Source organism: Liolophura sinensis, chromosome 3 (genome assembly GCF_032854445.1).
Source record: "Liolophura sinensis isolate JHLJ2023 chromosome 3, CUHK_Ljap_v2, whole genome shotgun sequence".
NCBI lineage: Eukaryota > Metazoa > Mollusca > Polyplacophora > Chitonida > Chitonidae > Liolophura > Liolophura sinensis.
Window position 1 is genome coordinate 25996153 of NC_088297.1, and position 18657 is coordinate 26014809.

The 18657-nt window shown below is 44.1% G+C and overlaps 1 protein-coding gene across 1 annotated transcript in view; it reads left to right on the top strand.

Annotated features, from left to right (window-relative positions):
• Nucleotides 1–18657, top strand: part of LOC135463510 (hydroxyacid-oxoacid transhydrogenase, mitochondrial-like) — a 33396-nt gene that overhangs the window by 284 nt on the left and 14455 nt on the right. Inside the window, 3 exon segments of the mRNA XM_064740769.1 lie at nt 9527–9591; nt 9812–9865; nt 16878–17032. Coding sequence (XP_064596839.1) covers nt 9527–9591; nt 9812–9865; nt 16878–17032 — 274 coding nt within the window.

Consider the following 18657-nt stretch of genomic DNA (forward strand, 5'->3'; position numbering starts at 1 on the left):
AACGACGTTTGTAGTAGACTGATTAAATGATCTCAGCATGTCGACGGCCAAAGGCGGCTAAGAATAAACAGTAGCTATGTGACTGTTCTAGGCAGTGACATTCGTCCTACCATTGACGGGTGCTGTTAAACATGGCCTGGTTGATAATCAGACTTCATGCGGAGTCTAGTTAACTTCTTGCGAAGTTAGATAAAAGGGTTTTATGTGAAATGTCATTGGCGGTCAGACGTCGTTTTATGGGCCTGGTGTCAACGGCGACACAAAAATGGTAACGAGTACTAAGAGCAGTCGTTTGCATGCATCCACATAGCATTCCATGCAGGTGAAAGACACCCACGATCACCTGATGAACAAAAACTCGCATCGCACAGTCGCACGAGCTACACATCGCAACATGCACATGGTGTGTAGCAGGTAACAAGGAAACAGGAAGGAAATTATTTATACAGTGTTGTACAAAGTGTTAAACTGTACATAATGTGATAAAACACGCAACTTGGCTGTCTTGATACGGAACATCAACGGCAGGATCGAGCGCATGAAATAGTACAGATCTCCTACTCAAGACGTAATGAAGATCTCGGGAGCACGAGATAGCTAATTGACCAATAGAAAGTGTGCAGGAGATCTTTATTAAGACTTGCGCACGAGGGAAAAAAAAACATAACAGACACTTTGAAAGTTGTGTGTCTGTGTGTGTGTTTTTTTTTCTATTGAAAATTTTTTCTAACCACTTCACTTTTATGGCTCCGTAGAGAGCACATGCATGAGTAACGTAGAATTTTGATGCTACCAGTATATACTTGTTTAAACAGCACTCTTATGTATAACAGTTGTGTATGTGATAAATGATTAATCAGGTCATGTAAAACTATGCAAGCTGAAACAGATTTCAGCTTGAAACATACTCTTAAGTGAATGAAAAGAAAACTTGAAAACAACCTGACACTCCTGGGCTAATATATGTACTTACACACAGACAGAGCCCAAAGTCAGGTCTAAGTATAGCTGATCTATGCACTTTCACACACACATACTCACACACATAGCCCAAAGTCAGGTCTACGTATAGGAAATATATGTACTTACACACATACATACTCACAGACAGAGCCCAAAGTGAGGTCTAAGTATAGCTGATATATGTACTTACACACATACATACTCACAGACATAGCCCAAAGTCAGGTCTAAGTATAGCTGATATATGTACTTACACACATACATACACACACACACATAGCCCAAAGTCAGGTCTATGTATAGCTAATATATGTACTTACACACACACATACTCACACACATAACCCAAAGTCAGGTCTAAGTGTAGCTGATATATGTACTTACACACACACATACTCACACACATAGCCCAAAATCAGGCCTAAGTATAGCTGATATTTGTACTTACACACATACATACTCACACACATAGCCCAAAGTCAGGTCTAAGTATAATTTATTTTTATTTATTTATTTATTTATTTGATTGGTGTTTTACGCCGTACTCAAGAGGGTGGAATCCGGGCACAGCCCGGGGGAAACCCATGGCCATCCGCAGGCTGCTGGCAGACCTTCCCACGTGCGGCCGGAGAGGAAGCCAGCATTAGCTAAACTTGAACCCACAGCGACAGCATTGGTGAGAGACTCCTGGGTCATTACGCTGCGCTAGCGCGCTAACCAACTGAGCCACGGAGGCCCCAGGTCTAAGTATAGTTGATATATGTACTTACACACACACATACTCACACATATAACCCAAAGCCAGGTCCAAGTATAGTTGATATATGTACTTACACACATACATACACACACACATAGCCCAAAGTCAGATCTAAGTATAGTTGATATATGTACTTACACACATACATACACACACACATAGCCCAAAGTCAGATCTAAGTATAGTTGATATATGTACTTACACACATACATACTCACACACATAGCCCAAAGTCAGGTCTAAGTATAGCTGATGTATGTACTTACACACACATACTCACACACATAGCCCAAAGTCAGGTCTAAGTATAGCTAATATATGTACTTACACACATACATACTCACACACATAGCCCAAAGTCAGGTCTAAGTATAGCTAATATATGTACTTACACACATACATACTCACACACATAGCCCAAAGTCAGGTCTAAGTATAGCTGATGTATGTACTTACACACACATACTCACACACATAGCCCAAAGTCAGGTCTAAGTATAGCTAATATATGTACTTACACACATACATACTCACACACATAGCCCAAAGTCAGGTCTAAGTATAGCTGATGTATGTACTTACACACACATACCCACACACATAGCCCAAAGTCAGGTCTAAGTATAGCTAATATATGTACTTACACACATACATACTCACACACATAGCCCAAAGTCAGGTCTAAGTATAGCTGATTGTATGTACTTACACACACATACTCACACACATAGCCCAAAGTCAGGTCTAAGTATAGCTAATATATGTACTTACACACATACATACTCACACACATAGCCCCAAAGTCAGTTCTAAGTATAGCTGATGTATGTACTTACACACACATACTCACACACATAGCCCAAAGTCAGGTCTAAGTATAGCTGATATATGTACTTACACACACATACTCACACACATAGCCCAAAGTCAGGTCTAAGTATAGCTGATATATGTACTTACACACATACATACTCACACACATAGCCCAAAGTCAGGTCTAAGTATAGCTGATGTATGTACTTACACACACATACTCACACACATAGCCCAAAGTCAGGTCTAAGTATAGCTGATATATGTACTTACACACATACATACTCACACACATAGCCCAAAGTCAGGTCTAAGTATAGCTGATATATGTACTTACACACACATACTCACACACATAGCCCAAAGTCAGGTCTAAGTATAGCTGATATATGTACTTACACACATACATACTCACACACATAGCCCAAAGTCAGGTCTAAGTATAGCTGATGTATGTACTTACACACACATACTCACACACATAGCCCAAAGTCAGGTCTAAGTATAGCTAATATATGTACTTACACACATACATACTCACACACATAGCCCAAAGTCAGGTCTAAGTATAGCTGATATATGTACTTACACACACATACTCACACACATAGCCCAAAGTCAGGTCTAAGTATAGCTAATATATGTACTTACACACATACGTACTCACACACATAACCCAAAGTCAGTTCTAAGTATAGCTGATGTATGTACTTACACACACATACTCACACACATAGCCCAAAGTCAGGTCTAAGTATAGCTAATATATGTACTTACACACATACATACTCACACACATAGCCCAAAGTCAGGTCTAAGTATGGCTAATATATGTACTTGCACACACACATACTCACACACATAGCCCAAAGTCAGGTCTAAGTATAGCTAATATATGTACTTACACACACATACTCACACACATAGCCCAAAGTCAGGTCTAAGTATAGCTAATATATGTACTTACACACATACATACTCACACACATAGCCCAAAGTCAGGTCTAAGTATGGCTAATATATGTACTTGCACACACACATACTCACACACATAGCCCAAAGTGAGGTCTAAGTATAGCTAATATATGTACTTACACACATACATACTCACACACATAGCCCAAAGTCAGGTCTAAGTGTAGCTAATATTTGTACTTACACACATACATACTCACACATAGCCCAAAGTCAGGTCCAAGTATAGCGAATATTTGTACTTACACACACATACTCACACACATAGCCCAAAGTCAGGTCTAAGTATAGCTGATATATGTACTTACACACACACATACCGGTACTCACAGACATAGCCCAAAGTCAGGTCTAAGTATAGCTGATATATGTACTTACACACACACATACTCACACACATAGCCCAAAGTCAGGTCTAAGTATTGCGAATGTATGTACTTACACACACACACATACTCACACACATAGCCCACTAGTAAACTTCACTGCTATTTTCTAGTTGAGCATACTGTTAAACAATTTCTTCAGCAGATTGACATATACATGCATTACAGATACTGTATTTTTCTCACAGTTTTTGATTCTGATGTTTTTATTGTTATTTGCAGGCCGTGTTATCCCCATGTGACTTGTTTAAGTAGGCTACTTGTATCTAACCAACAAGGTGGGTAATAACTCTTGTGTGTTGTCACATTGTGCGTAATATGACTGGTTCGTAGCTATAAGTCACATTCATGGCGCCAGAAGTCCATTACCTACAAGAATGCACCTTCCCTATAGCTGGTCACCACGGCACAGTACACATGTTACGTCATCTGTAGAAGCTCGCTCCACCTGGCGGAGAAATATGCTAACCTCTTGGGTGGAAATTGTGAACTGAATCATGGGAAATCTAATTGTTGATGTCTGCTACAAGAACTGGCTACACCTTGAAACTGAAACTCTGTGTTTAAAAACCACGATTTCGCTGATCATTGTTGTTATACTGTTAAGAACCTATTGACTATTTTTATATTTCCAAGCAACTATAAAACAATTACTATTAAAGACGACATTTGATCCAAAGTCTCGATCCGTTGTCTATTTCTACACAGCCGCGTTTGGAACCCATCATGCATCAGCCATTTCTCAAACGTTTGCTGTGCAATATAAAAAAAGAAAATACATGGCTGAGGAGATACGTCGCATAATGTGTTAGAGATGGAAGAAAAGTGTAAAGTGGTGTGGAGACTAGCTAATAGGCTAGGTGCATACTTGTAGGAGATACCGGCCCGGATAGCACAGTTGGTAGAGCGTCCCCTTCGGGACCGGTAGATCCAGGATCAATCCTTGATCGAGTCACACCTAAGACTTTAAAAGAGGAAGTTGTAACTTCCTCGCTTGGCGTTCAGCATGAAGGGGAAGGTTGACCCGTATCAGTATAATGGCTCGGGCGGCTTAATTGCCTTCGGTAAGTCGTCTCAGTGAAGCAGCACTAAATCAAAGAGCGGTGGAAATCGGTCCTGCAACAAGGAGGCACATTACACGTACATGCACCCTAATGATTCCTTCGTCGTCATATGACTGAAAAATTGTTGAGTACGACGTTAAACCCCAAGCACTCACTCACTTACTTGTAGGAGATGGACTTGTGATGGCACAAACTAGCACCTTCAACAGTGATGACAGTGGGGTTACCAGCCCTGTACAAAGAGAAGCAAACCTTGCAATCCAGGATCCATAGAATCCTCTGTACTTACTGGAATAACAACACTGTGGTTAAGTGATTTCAAGAATAGTACATGTGATCATGATTAATGGCAGCGAGTGTAGTTATTCCAGTAGTCAGAGGGCAGTGATGTTCCATGAGTTACAAGTCAGAGGGCAATGATGTTCCATGAGTTATAAGTCAGGGGGTACTGATGTTCCCTGAGTTACAAGTCAGAGGGCACTGATGTTCCATGAGTTACAAGTCAGGGGGTACTGATGTTCCCTGAGTTACAAGTCAGGGGGCACTGATGTTCCCTGAGTTACAAGTCAGAGAACACTGAAATTACAAGTCAGAGGGCACTGATGTTCCCTGAGTTACAAGTCAGAGGGCACTGATGTTCCATGAATTACAAGTCAGGGGGTACTGATGTTCCCTGAGTTACAAGTCAGAGGGCACTGATGTTCCCTGAGTTACAAGTCAGGGGGCACTGATGTTCCCTGAGTTACAAGTCAGAGGGCACTGATGTTCCATGAGTTACAAGTCAGGGGGCACTGATGTTCCCTGAGTTACAAGTCAGAGAACACTGAAATTACAAGTCAGAGGGCACTGATGTTCCCTGAGTTACAAGTCAGAGGGCACTGATATTCCATGAATTACAAGTCAGAGGGTACTGATGTTCCCTGAGTTACAAGTCAGAGAACACTGAAATTACAAGTCAGAGGGCACTGATGTTCCATGAGTTACAAGTCAGAGGGCACTGATGTTCCCTGAGTTACAAGTCAGAGGGCACTGATGTTCCATGAGTTATAAGTCAGGGGGTACTGATGTTTCCTGAGTTACAAGTCAGAGGGCACTGATGTTCCATGAGTTACAAATCAGAGGGCACTGATGTCCCATGAGTTACTGAGTGACTGACCACACTTGTGGATAACTGATTGGCTAAGCTGTTTGCACTGTGAGTAATGACTGACCGCACATGTGGATAACCGAGTGGCTCAGCTGTTTCCACTGTGAGTAATGACTGACCACACATGTGGATAACCGAGTGGCTAAGCTGTTTACACCATGAGTAATGACTGACCACACATGTGGATAACCGAGTGGCTCAGCTGTTTCCACTGTGAGTAATGACTGACCACACATGTGGATAACCGAGCGGCTCAGCTGTTTCCACTGTGAGTAATGACTGACCACACATGTGGATGACCGAGTGGCTCAGCTGTTTCCACTGTGAGTAATGACTGACCACACATGTGGATGACTAAGCTGTTTCCACTGTGAGTAATGACTGACCACACATGTGGATAACCGAGTGGCTCAGCTGTTTACACCATGAGTAATGACTGACCACACATGTGGATAACCGGGTGGCTCAGCTGTTTCCACTGTGAGTAATGACTGACCACACATGTGGATAACCGGGTGGCTCAGCTGTTTCCACTGTGAGTAATGACTGACCACACATGTGGATAACCGGGTAGCCAAGCTGTTTACACCATGAGTAATGACTGACCACACATGTGGATGACTAAGCTGTTTCCACTGTGAGTAATGACTGACCACACATGTGGATGACTAAGCTGTTTCCACTGTGAGTAATGACTGACCACACATGTGGATGACTAAGCTGTTTCCACCATGAGTAATGACTGACCACACATGTGGATGACTAAGCTGTTTCCACTGTGAGTAATGACTGACCACACATGTGGATGACTAAGCTGTTTCCACTGTGAGTAATGACTGACCACACATGTGGATGACTAAGCTGTTTCCACTGTGAGTAATGACTGACCACACATGTGGATAACCGAGTGGCTCAGCTGTTTCCACTGTGAGTAATGACTGACCACACATGTGGATGACCGAGTGGCTAAGCTGTTTACACCATGAGTATTGACTGACCGCACATGTGGATAACCGGGTGGCTCAGCTGTTTACACCATGAGTAATGACTGACCACACATGTGGATAACCGAGTGGCTCAGCTGTTTCCACTGTGAGTAATGACTGACCACACATGTGGATAACCGAGTGGCTAAGCTGTTTACACCATGAGTAATGACTGACCACACATGTGGATAACCGAGTGGCTCAGCTGTTTCCACTGTGAGTAATGACTGACCACACATGTGGATGACTAAGCTGTTTCCACTGTGAGTAATGACTGACCACACATGTGGATAACCGGGTGGCTCAGCTGTTTACACCATGAGTAATGACTGACCACACATGTGGATAACCGAGTGGCTCAGCTGTTTCCACTGTGAGTAATGACTGACCACACATGTGGATAACCGGGTGGCTCAGCTGTTTCCACCATGAGTAATGACTGACCACACATGTGGATGACTAAGCTGTTTCCACTGTGAGTAATGACTGACCACACATGTGGATGACTAAGCTGTTTCCACTGTGAGTAATGACTGACCGCACATGTGGATAACCGAGCGGCTCAGCTGTTTCCACTGTGAGTAATGACTGACCACACATGTGGATAACCGAGTGGCTCAGCTGTTTCCACTGTGAGTAATGACTGACCACACATGTGGATAACCGAGTGGCTAAGCTGTTTACACCATGAGTAATGACTGACCACACATGTGGATAACCGAGTGGCTCAGCTGTTTCCACTGTGAGTAATGACTGACCGCACATGTGGATAACCGAGCGGCTCAGCTGTTTCCACTGTGAGTAATGACTGACCACACATGTGGATAACCGAGTGGCTCAGCTGTTTCCACTGTGAGTAATGACTGACCACACATGTGGATGACTAAGCTGTTTCCACTGTGAGTAATGACTGACCACACATGTGGATGACTAAGCTGTTTCCACTGTGAGTAATGACTGACCACACATGTGGATGACTAAGCTGTTTACACCATGAGTAATGACTGACCACACATGTGGATAACCGAGCGGCTCAGCTGTTTCCACTGTGAGTAATGACTGACCACACATGTGGATAACCGAGTGGCTCAGCTGTTTCCACTGTGAGTAATGACTGACCACACATGTGGATAACCGAGTGGCTAAGCTGTTTACACCATGAGTAATGACTGACCACACATGTGGATAACCGAGTGGCTCAGCTGTTTCCACTGTGAGTAATGACTGACCGCACATGTGGATAACCGAGCGGCTCAGCTGTTTCCACTGTGAGTAATGACTGACCACACATGTGGATAACCGAGTGGCTCAGCTGTTTCCACTGTGAGTAATGACTGACCACACATGTGGATGACTAAGCTGTTTCCACTGTGAGTAATGACTGACCACACATGTGGATGACTAAGCTGTTTCCACTGTGAGTAATGACTGACCACACATGTGGATGACTAAGCTGTTTCCACTGTGAGTAATGACTGACCACACATGTGGATAACCGAGTGGCTAAGCTGTTTACACCATGAGTAATGACTGACCACACATGTGGATAACCGAGTGGCTCAGCTGTTTCCACTGTGAGTAATGACTGACCACACATGTGGATAACCGAGTGGCTCAGCTGTTTCCACTGTGAGTAATGACTGACCACACATGTGGATAACCGAGTGGCTCAGCTGTTTCCACTGTGAGTAATGACTGACCACACATGTGGATAACCGAGTGGCTAAGCTGTTTACACCATGAGTAATGACTGACCACACATGTGGATAACCGAGTGGCTCAGCTGTTTCCACTGTGAGTAATGACTGACCACACATGTGGATAACCGAGTGGCTCAGCTGTTTCCACTGTGAGTAATGACTGACCACACATGTGGATGACTAAGCTGTTTCCACTGTGAGTAATGACTGACCGCACATGTGGATAACCGAGCGGCTCAGCTGTTTCCACTGTGAGTAATGACTGACCACACATGTGGATAACTGAGTGGCTCAGCTGTTTGCACTGTGAGTAATGACTGACCACACATGTGGATGACTAAGCTGTTTCCACTGTGAGTAATGACTGACCACACATGTGGATGACCGGGTGGCTCAGCTGTTTACACTGTGAGTAATGACTGACCACACATGTGGATAACCGAGCGGCTCAGCTGTTTCCACTGTGAGTAATGACTGACCACACATGTGGATAACTGAGTGGCTCAGCTGTTTGCACCATGAGTAATGACTGACCACACGGGTGGTTGTTTACAACCTGCAGACAGTCATGGGTGTTCCACTGAGCTCTGTATTTTTTCCATCCATCATAATACTGGCCACCATTGTATTAAATATTCTTGAGTACATTGTAAAACGCCAATCAAATAGATAAATGAAGGAAAGGTATTACCATTTTTGTGTCATACATATTGAGACGTAATTATTTTACAGATGCTGGGTTTGGGACGACAAGCCAGACCAGACAGAATGTGCAACAGACGGAGTATGCCTTTGAGGTGAGTGACAGTTGGGTTGTATTTGGAACATTTTGTCTGAGGTATAAATGAACTGTCTAAACTGTGACGACTGAGTCGAAAAGATGTATACCTATGTAGAAAGAATGAATGAGTGGATCAGAGAAAAAAAATTTAACAAATGGGTCATTTTTTTATAAAAGCAAATAAACTAGTGTAGGTGTGTGGTGTCCCTTATGAATTCAACTGTGTTTTGTTTCAGATGGCATGTTCTAACATCAGGTATGGTGAGGGAGTCACACAGGAGGTTGGCATGGTGAGTGGCAGAAGTGCGTCTTGGTTTTTAGCTTTTTAACAGTATAATTCCATCCCAGCCATATGATACTCAGTCAGATAGTGCATTTAAGTGTTCTCCTCCACAGTGCCGTTAGGAGTAAATCATGTGAGGCACTCAGTGAGACAGTGCATTAAGTTTTCCCCTCCACAATGCTGTTAGGAGTAAATTGTGTGAGGTACTCAGTCAGACAGTGCATTAAGTTTTCCCCTCCACAATGCTGTTAGGAGTAAATTGTGTGAGGGACTCAGTCAGACAGTGCATTAAGTTTTGCCCTCTACAATGCTGTTAGGAGAAAATTGTGTGAGGGACTTAGTCAGACAGTGCGTTAAGTTTTCCCCTCCACAATGCTGCTAGGAGTAAATGGTGTGAGGGACTCAGTGAGACAGTGTGTTAAGTTTTGCCCTCTACATTGCTGTTAGGAGTAAATTATGTGGGGGACTCAGTCAGACAGTGCATTAAGTTTTGCCCTCTACAATGCTGCTAGAAGTAAATTGTGTGAGGGACTCAGTCAGACAGTGCGCTAAGTGTTCCCCTCCACAGTGCTGTTAGGAGTAAATGGTGTGAGGAACTCGGTCAGACAGTGCGTTAAGTGTTCCCCTCCACAGTGCTGTTAGGAGTAAATGGTGTGAGGGACTCAGTCAGACAATGTGTTAAGTTTTCCCCTCCACAATGCTGTTAGGAGTAAATTGTGTGAGGGACTTAGTCAGACAGTGCGTTAAGTTTTCCCCTCCACAATGCTGCTAGGAGTAAATTGTGTGAGGGACTCAGTCAGACGGTGTGTTAAGTTTCCCCTCCACAATGCTGTTAGGAGTAAATGGTGTGAGGGACTCAGACAGTGCGTTAAGTTTTCCCCTCCACAATGCTCTAAGGAGTAAATTGTGTGAGGGACTCAGTCAGACAGTGTGTTAAGTGTTCCCCTCCACAGTGCTGTTAGGAGTAAATGGTGTGAGGGACTCGATCAGACAGTGTGTTAAGTGTTCCCCTCCACAGTGCTTTTAGGAGTAAATGGTGTGAGGGACTCAGTCAGATAGTGCGTTAAGTTTTCCCCTCCACAATGCTGTAAGGAGTAAATTGTTTGAGGGACTCAGTCAGACAGTGTGTTAAGTGTTCCCCTCCACAGTGCTGTTTGGAGTAAATGGTGTGAGGGACTCGATCAGACAGTGTGTTTAGTTTTGCCCTCCACAATGCTGTTAGGAGTAAATTATGTGAGGGACTCAGTCAGACAGTGTGTTAAGTTTTCCCCTCCACAATGCTGTTAGGAGTAAATGGTGTGAGGGACTCAGTCAGACAGTGTGTTAAGTTTTCCCCTCCACAATGCTGTTAGGAGTAAATGGTGTGAGGGACTCAGTCAGACAGTGTGTTAAGTTTTCCCCTCCACAATGCTGTTAGGAGTAAATGGTGTGAGGGACTCAGTGAGACAGTGTGTTAAGTTTTGCCCTCTACAATGCTGCTAGAAGTAAATTGTGTGAGGGACTCAGTCAGACAGTGCGTTAAGTGTTCCCCTCCACAGTGCTGTTAAGAGTAAGTGGTGTGAGGGACTTAGTCAGACAGTGCGTTAAGTGTTCCCCTCCACAGTGCTGTTAGGAGTAAATTATGTGGGGGACTCAGTCAGACAATGTGTTAAGTTTTCCCCTCCACAATGCTGTTACGAGTAAATTGTGTGAGGGACTTAGTCAGACAGTGCGTTAAGTTTTCCCTTCCACAATGCTACTAGGAGTAAATTGTGTGAGGGACTTAGTCAGACAGTGCGTTAAGTTTTCCCCTCCACAATGCTACTAGGAGTAAATTGTGTGAGGGACTCAGACAGAGCATTAAATGTTCCCCTCCACAGTACAGTTAGGAGTAAATCATGTGAGGAACTCGGTCAGACAGTGCATTTAAGTGTTCCCCTCCACAATGCTGTTAGGAGTAAATGGTGTGAGGGACTCAGTCAGATAGTGCATTAAGTGTTCCCCTCCACAATGCTGTTAGGAGTAAATGGTGTGAGGGACTCAGTCAGATAGTGCGTTAAGTTTTCCCCTGCGCAATGCTGTTAGGAGTAAATTATGTGAGGGACTCAGTCAGACAGTGTGTTAAGTTTTCCCCTCCACTATGCTGTTAGGAGTAAATGGTGTGAGGGACTCAGTCAGACAGTGTGTTAAGTTTTCCCCTCCACAATGCTGTTAGGAGTAAATTGTGTGAGGGACTCAGTCAGACAGTGTGTTAAGTTTTCCTCTCCACAATGCTGTTAGGAGTAAATGGTGTGAGGGACTCAGTGAGACAGTGTGTTAAGTTTTGCCCTCTACATTGCTGTTAGGAGTAAATTATGTGGGGGACTCAGTCAGACAGTGCATTAAGTTTTCCCCTCTACAATGCTGTTAGGAGAAAATTGTGAGGGACTTAGTCAGACAGTGCGTTAAGTTTTGCCCTCTACAATGCTGTTAGGAGAAAATTGTGTGAGGGACTTAGTCAGACAGTGCGTTAAGTGTTCCCCTCCACAGTGCTGTTAGGAGTAAATGGTGTGAGGGACTCAGTCAGATAGTGCATTAAGTTTTCCCCTCCACAATCTGTTAGGAGTAAATTATGTGAGGGACTCAGTGAGACAGTGTGTTAAGTGTTCCCCTCCACAATGCTGTTCGGAGTAAATTATGTGGGGGACTCAGTCAGACAGTGCATTAAGTTTTCCCCTCCACAATGCTGTTAGGAGTAAATTGTGTGAGGGACTTAGTCAGACAGTGCGTTAAGTTTTCCCCTCCACAATGCTGCTAGGAGTAAATGGTGTGAGGGACTCAGTGAGACAGTGTGTCAAGTTTTGCCCTCTACATTGCTGTTAGGAGTAAATTATGTGGAGAACTCAGTCAGACAGTGCATTAAGTTTTGCCCTCTACAATGCTGTTAGGAGAAAATTGTGTGAGGGACTTAGTCAGACAGTGCGTTAAGTGTTCCCCTCCACAGTGCTGTTAGGAGTAAATGGTGTGAGGGACTCAGTCAGATAGTGCATTAAGTGTTCCCCTCCACAGTGCTGTTAGGAGTAAATGGTGTGAGGGACTCAGTCAGATAGTGCGTTAAGTTTTCCCCTCCACAATGCTGTAAGGAGTAAATTTTGTGAGGGACTCAGTCAGACAGTGTGTTAAGTGTTCCCCTCCACAGTGCTGTTAGGAGTAAATGGTGTGAGGGACTCGATCAGACAGTGTGTTAAGTGTTCCCCTCCACAGTGCTGTTAGGAGTAAATGGTGTGAGGGACTTAGTCAGATAGTGCGTTAAGTGTTCCCCTCCACAATGCTGTTAGGAGTAAATTATGTGAGGGACTCAGTCAGACAGTGTGTTAAGTTTTCCCCTCCACAATGCTGTTAGGAGTAAATTTTGTGAGGGACTTAGTCAGACAGTGTGTTAAGTTTTGCCCTCTACATTGCTGTTAGGAGTAAATTATGTGGGGGACTCAGTCAGACAGTGCATTAAGTTTTGCCCTCTACAATGCTGTTAGGAGAAAATTGTGTGAGGGACTCAGTCAGACAGTGCGTTAAGTGTTCCCCTCCACAGTGCTGTTAGGAGTAAATTATGTGGAGGACTCAGTCAGACAGTGCATTAAGTTTTGCCCTCTACAATGCTGTTAGGAGAAAATTGTGTGAGGGACTTAGTCAGACAGTGCGTTAAGTGTTCCCCTCCACAATGCTGTTAGGAGTAAATGGTGTGAGGGACTCAGTCAGATAGTGCATTAAGTTTTCCCCTCCACAATCTGTTAGGAGTAAATTATGTGAGGGACTCAGTCAGACAGTGTGTTAAGTGTTCCCCTCCACAATGCTGTTAGGAGTAAATTATGTGGGGGACTCAGTCAGACAGTGCATTAAGTTTTCCCCTCCACAATGCTGTTAGGAGTAAATTGTGTGAGGGACTTAGTCAGACAGTGCGTTAAGTTTTCCCCTCCACAATGCTGCTAGGAGTAAATGGTGTGAGGGACTCAGTGAGACAGTGTGTCAAGTTTTGCCCTCTACATTGCTGTTAGGAGTAAATTATGTGGAGGACTCAGTCAGACAGTGCATTAAGTTTTGCCCTCTACAATGCTGTTAGGAGAAAATTGTGTGAGGGACTTAGTCAGACAGTGTGTTAAGTTTTCCCCTCCACAATGCTGTTAGGAGTAAATGGTGTGAGGGACTCAGTGAGACAGTGTGTTAAGTTTTGCCCTCTACATTGCTGTTAAGAGTAAGTGGTGTGAGGGACTCGGTCAGACAGTGCGTTAAGTGTTCCCCTCCACAGTGCTGTTAGGAGTAAATTGTGTGAGGACTCAGTCAGACAGTGTGTTAAGTTTCCCCTCCACAATGCTGTTAGGAGTAAATTGTGTGAGGGACTCAGACAGTGCGTTAAGTTTTCCCCTCCACATTGCTGTTTGGAGTAAATTATGTGGGGGACTCAGTCAGACAGAGCATTAAATGTTCCCCTCCACAGTACAGTTAGGAGTAAAACATGTGAGGAACTCGGTCAGACAGTGCATTTAAGTGTTCCCCTCCACAATGCTGTTCGGAGTAAATTGTTTGAGGGACTCAGTCAGACAGTGCGTTAAGTTTCCCCTCCACAGTGCTGTTAGGAGTAAATTTTGTGAAGGACTCAGTCAGACAGTGTGTTAAGTTTTCCCCTCCACAATGCTGTTATGAGTAAATGGTGTGAGGGACTCGGTCAGACAGTGTGTTAAGTTTTGCCCTCCACAATGCTGTTAGGAGTAAATTGTGTGAGGGACTCAGTCAGACAGTGTGTTAAGTTTTGCCCTCCACAATGCTGTAAGGAGTAAATTTTGTGAGGGACTCAGTCAGACAGTGTGTTAAGTGTTCCCCTCCACAGTGCTGTTAGGAGTAAATGGTGTGAGGGACTCGATCAGACAGTGTGTTAAGTGTTCCCCTCCACAATGCTGTTAGGAGTAAATGGTGTGAGGGACTTAGTCAGACAGTGTGTTAAGTTTTCCCCTCCACAATGCTGTTAGGAGTAAATTGTGTGAGGGACTCAGTCAGACAGTGCGTTAAGTTTTCCCCTCCACAATGCTGTAAGGAGTAAATTGTTTGAGGGACTCAGTCAGACAGTGTGTTAAGTGTTCCCCTCCACAGTGCTGTTAGGAGTAAATGGTGTGAGGGACTCGATCAGACAGTGTGTTTAGTTTTGCTCTCCACAATGCTGTTAGGAGTAAATTATGTGAGGGACTCAGTCAGACAGTGTGTTAAGTTTTACCCTCCACAATGCTGTTAGGAGTAAATGGTGTGAGGGACTCAGTCAGACAGTGTGTTAAGTGTTCCCCTCCACAATGCTGTTAGGAGTAAATGGTGTGAGGGACTCAGTCAGACAGTGTGTTAAGTTTTCCCCTCCACAATGCTGTTAGGAGTAAATGGTGTGAGGGACTCAGTGAGACAGTGTGTCAAGTTTTGCCCTCTACATTGCTGTTAGGAGTAAATTATGTGGGGGACTCAGTCAGACAGTGCGTTAAGTTTTGCCCTCTACAATGCTGCTAGAAGTAAATTGTGTGAGGGACTTAGTCAGACAGTGCGTTAAGTGTTCCCCTCCACAGTGCTGTTAAGAGTAAGTGGTGTGAGGGACTCGATCAGACAGTGCGCTAAGTGTTCCCCTCCACAGTGCTGTTAGGAGTAAATTATGTGGGGGATTCAGTCAGAGAATGTGTTAAGTTTTCCCCTCCACAATGCTGTTACGAGTAAATTTTGTGAGGGACTTAGTCAGACAGTGCGTTAAGTTTTCCCCTCCACAATGCTACTAGGAGTAAATTGTGTGAGGGACTCAGTCAGACAGTGTTTTAAGTTTCCCCTCCACAATGCTGTTAGGAGTAAATTGTGTGAGGGACTCAGTCAGACAGTGTGTTAAGTATTCCCCTCCACGGTGCTGTTAGGAGTAAATTGTGTGAGGGACTCAGTCAGACAGTGCGTTAAGTTTCCCCTCCACAGTGCTGTTAGGAGTAAATTTTGTGAGGGACTCAGTCAGACAGTGTGTTAAGTTTTCCCCTCCACAATGCTGTTATGAGTAAATGGTGTGAGGGACTCGGTCAGACAGTGTGTTAAGTTTTCCCCTCCACAATGCTGTTAGGAGTAAATTGTGTGAGTGACTCAGTCAGACAGTGTGTTAAGTTTTGCCCTCCACAATGCTGTAAGGAGTAAATTGTGTGAGGGACTCAGTCAGACAGTGTGTTAAGTGTTCCCCTCCACAGTGCTGTTAGGAGTAAATTGTGTGAGGGACTCGATCAGAGAGTGTGTTAAGTGTTCCCCTCCACAATGCTGTTTGGAGTAAATTATGTGGGGGACTCAGTCAGACAGAGCATTTAAGTGTTCCCCTCCACAATGCTGTTAGGAGTAAATTGTGTGAGGGACTCGATCAGAGAGTGTGTTAAGTGTTCCCCTCCACAATGCTGTTAGGAGTAAATTGTTTGAGGGACTCAGTCAGACAGTGCATTTAAGTGTTCCCCTCCACAATGCTGTTAGGAGTAAATTGTGTGAGGGACTCAGTCAGACAGTGTGTTAAGTTTTCCCCTCCACAATGCTGTTAGGAGTAAATGGTGTGAGGGACTCAGTCAGACAGTGTGTTAAGTTTTCCCCTCCACAGTGCTGTTAGGAGTAAATGGTGTGAGGGACTCGGTCAGACAGTGTGTTAAGTTTTCCCCTCCACAATGCTGTTAGGAGTAAATTGTGTGAGGGACTCAGTCAGACAGTGTGTTAAGTTTTCCCCTCCACAATGCTGTTAGGATTAAATGGTGTGAGGGACTCAGTCAGACAGTGTGTTAAGTTTTGCCCTCCACAATGCTGTTAGGAGTAAATGGTGTGAGGGACTCAGTCAGACAGTGCGTTTAGTTTTCCCCACAATGCTGGTAGTTAGCGAAGCTATGCTGATCTACATGTGGTTTATCACATTTGTTTTTGGTGCCTATTCTAGGTCCATTTATGAAAAGTCCACAAAATTGACAACTTCTGTTACAGTGTATGTTACATGACATGTTAATGACTACAAATTTATACTGGTCTGGTTTCAGGACTTCAAGAACCTTGGTCTGAAGAATGTGTGTGTAATTACAGACAAGAACCTGAGGAGCCATACATCAGTTCAGGTGTCACTACAGTCCCTGGATCAAAGTGGTGTCAAATTCCAGGTGTTTGACAATGTACGCGTGGAACCTACCGATACGAGGTACATGATACTTGCTGGGCAAGCCATTGCTCCTAGCGGGCCAAATAGACATTGTAATGGATGACATTCCGTGTGTCAGACGATGTAGATGTTGAACCTACAGATATGAGGTACCTGATACTTGCTGGACAAGCCAGTGCTCCTAGTGGGCCAAATAGACATTGTAATGGATGACATTCCGTGTGTCAGACGATGTAGATGTTGAACCTACACATATGAGGTACCTGATACTTGCTGGACAAGCCAGTGCTCCTAGTGGGCCAAATAGACATTGTAATGGATGACATTCCGTGTGTCAGACGATGTAGATGTTGAACCTACAGGTATGAGGTACATGATACTTGCTGGACAAGCCAGTGCTCCTAGTGGGCCAAATAGACATTGTAATGGATGACATTTCGTGTGTCAGACGATGTAGATGTTGAACCTACAGATATGAGCTACCTGATACTTGCTGGGCAAGCCAGTGCTCCTAGTGGGCCAAATAGACATTGTAATGGATGACATTCCATGTGTCAGACGATGTAGATGTTGAACCTACAGATATGAGGTACATGATACTTGCTGGACAAGCCAGTGCTCCTAGTGGGCCAAATAGACATTGTAATGGATGACATTTCGTGTGTCAGATGATGTAGATGTTGAACCTACAGATATGAGGTACATGATACTTGCTGGACAAGCCAGTGCTCCTAGTGGGCCAAATAGACATTGTAATGGATGACATTCCGTGTGTCAGACGATGTAGATGTTGAACCTACAGATATGAGGTACATGATACTTGCTGGACAAGCCAGTGCTCCTAGTGGGTCAAATAGACATTGTAATGGATGACATTCCGTGTGTCAGACGATGTAGATGTTGAACCTACAGATATGAGGTACATGATACTTGGTGGGCAAGCCAGTGCTCCTAGTGGGCCAAATAGACATTGTAATGGATGACATTCCGTGTGTCAGACGATGTAGATGTTGAACCTACAGATATGAGGTACATGATACTTGGTGGGCAAGCCAGTGCTCCTAGTGGGCCAAATAGACATTGTAATGGATGACATTTCGTGTGTCAGATGATGTAGATGTTGAACCTACAGATATGAGGTACATGATACTTGCTGGACAAGCCAGTGCTCCTAGTGGGCCAAATAGACATTGTAATGGATGACATTCCGTGTGTCAGACGATGTAGATGTTGAACCTACAGGTATGAGGTACATGATACTTGCTGGACAAGCCAGTGCTCCTAGTGGGCCAAATAGACATTGTAATGGATGACATTCCATGTGTCAGACGATGTAGATGTTGAACCTACAGGTATGAGGTACATGATACTTGCTGGACAAGCCAGTGCTCCTAGTGGGCCAAATAGACATTGTAATGGATGACATTCCGTGTGTCAGACGATGTAGATGTTGAACCTACAGATATGAGGTACATGATACTTGCTGGACAAGCCAGTGCTCCTAGTGGGCCAAATAGACATTGTAATGGATGACATTCCGTGTGTCAGACGATGTAGATGTTGAACCTACAGATATGAGCTACCTGATACTTGCTGGGCAAGCCAGTGCTCCTAGTGGGCCAAATAGACATTGTAATGGATGACATTCCGTGTGTCAGACGATG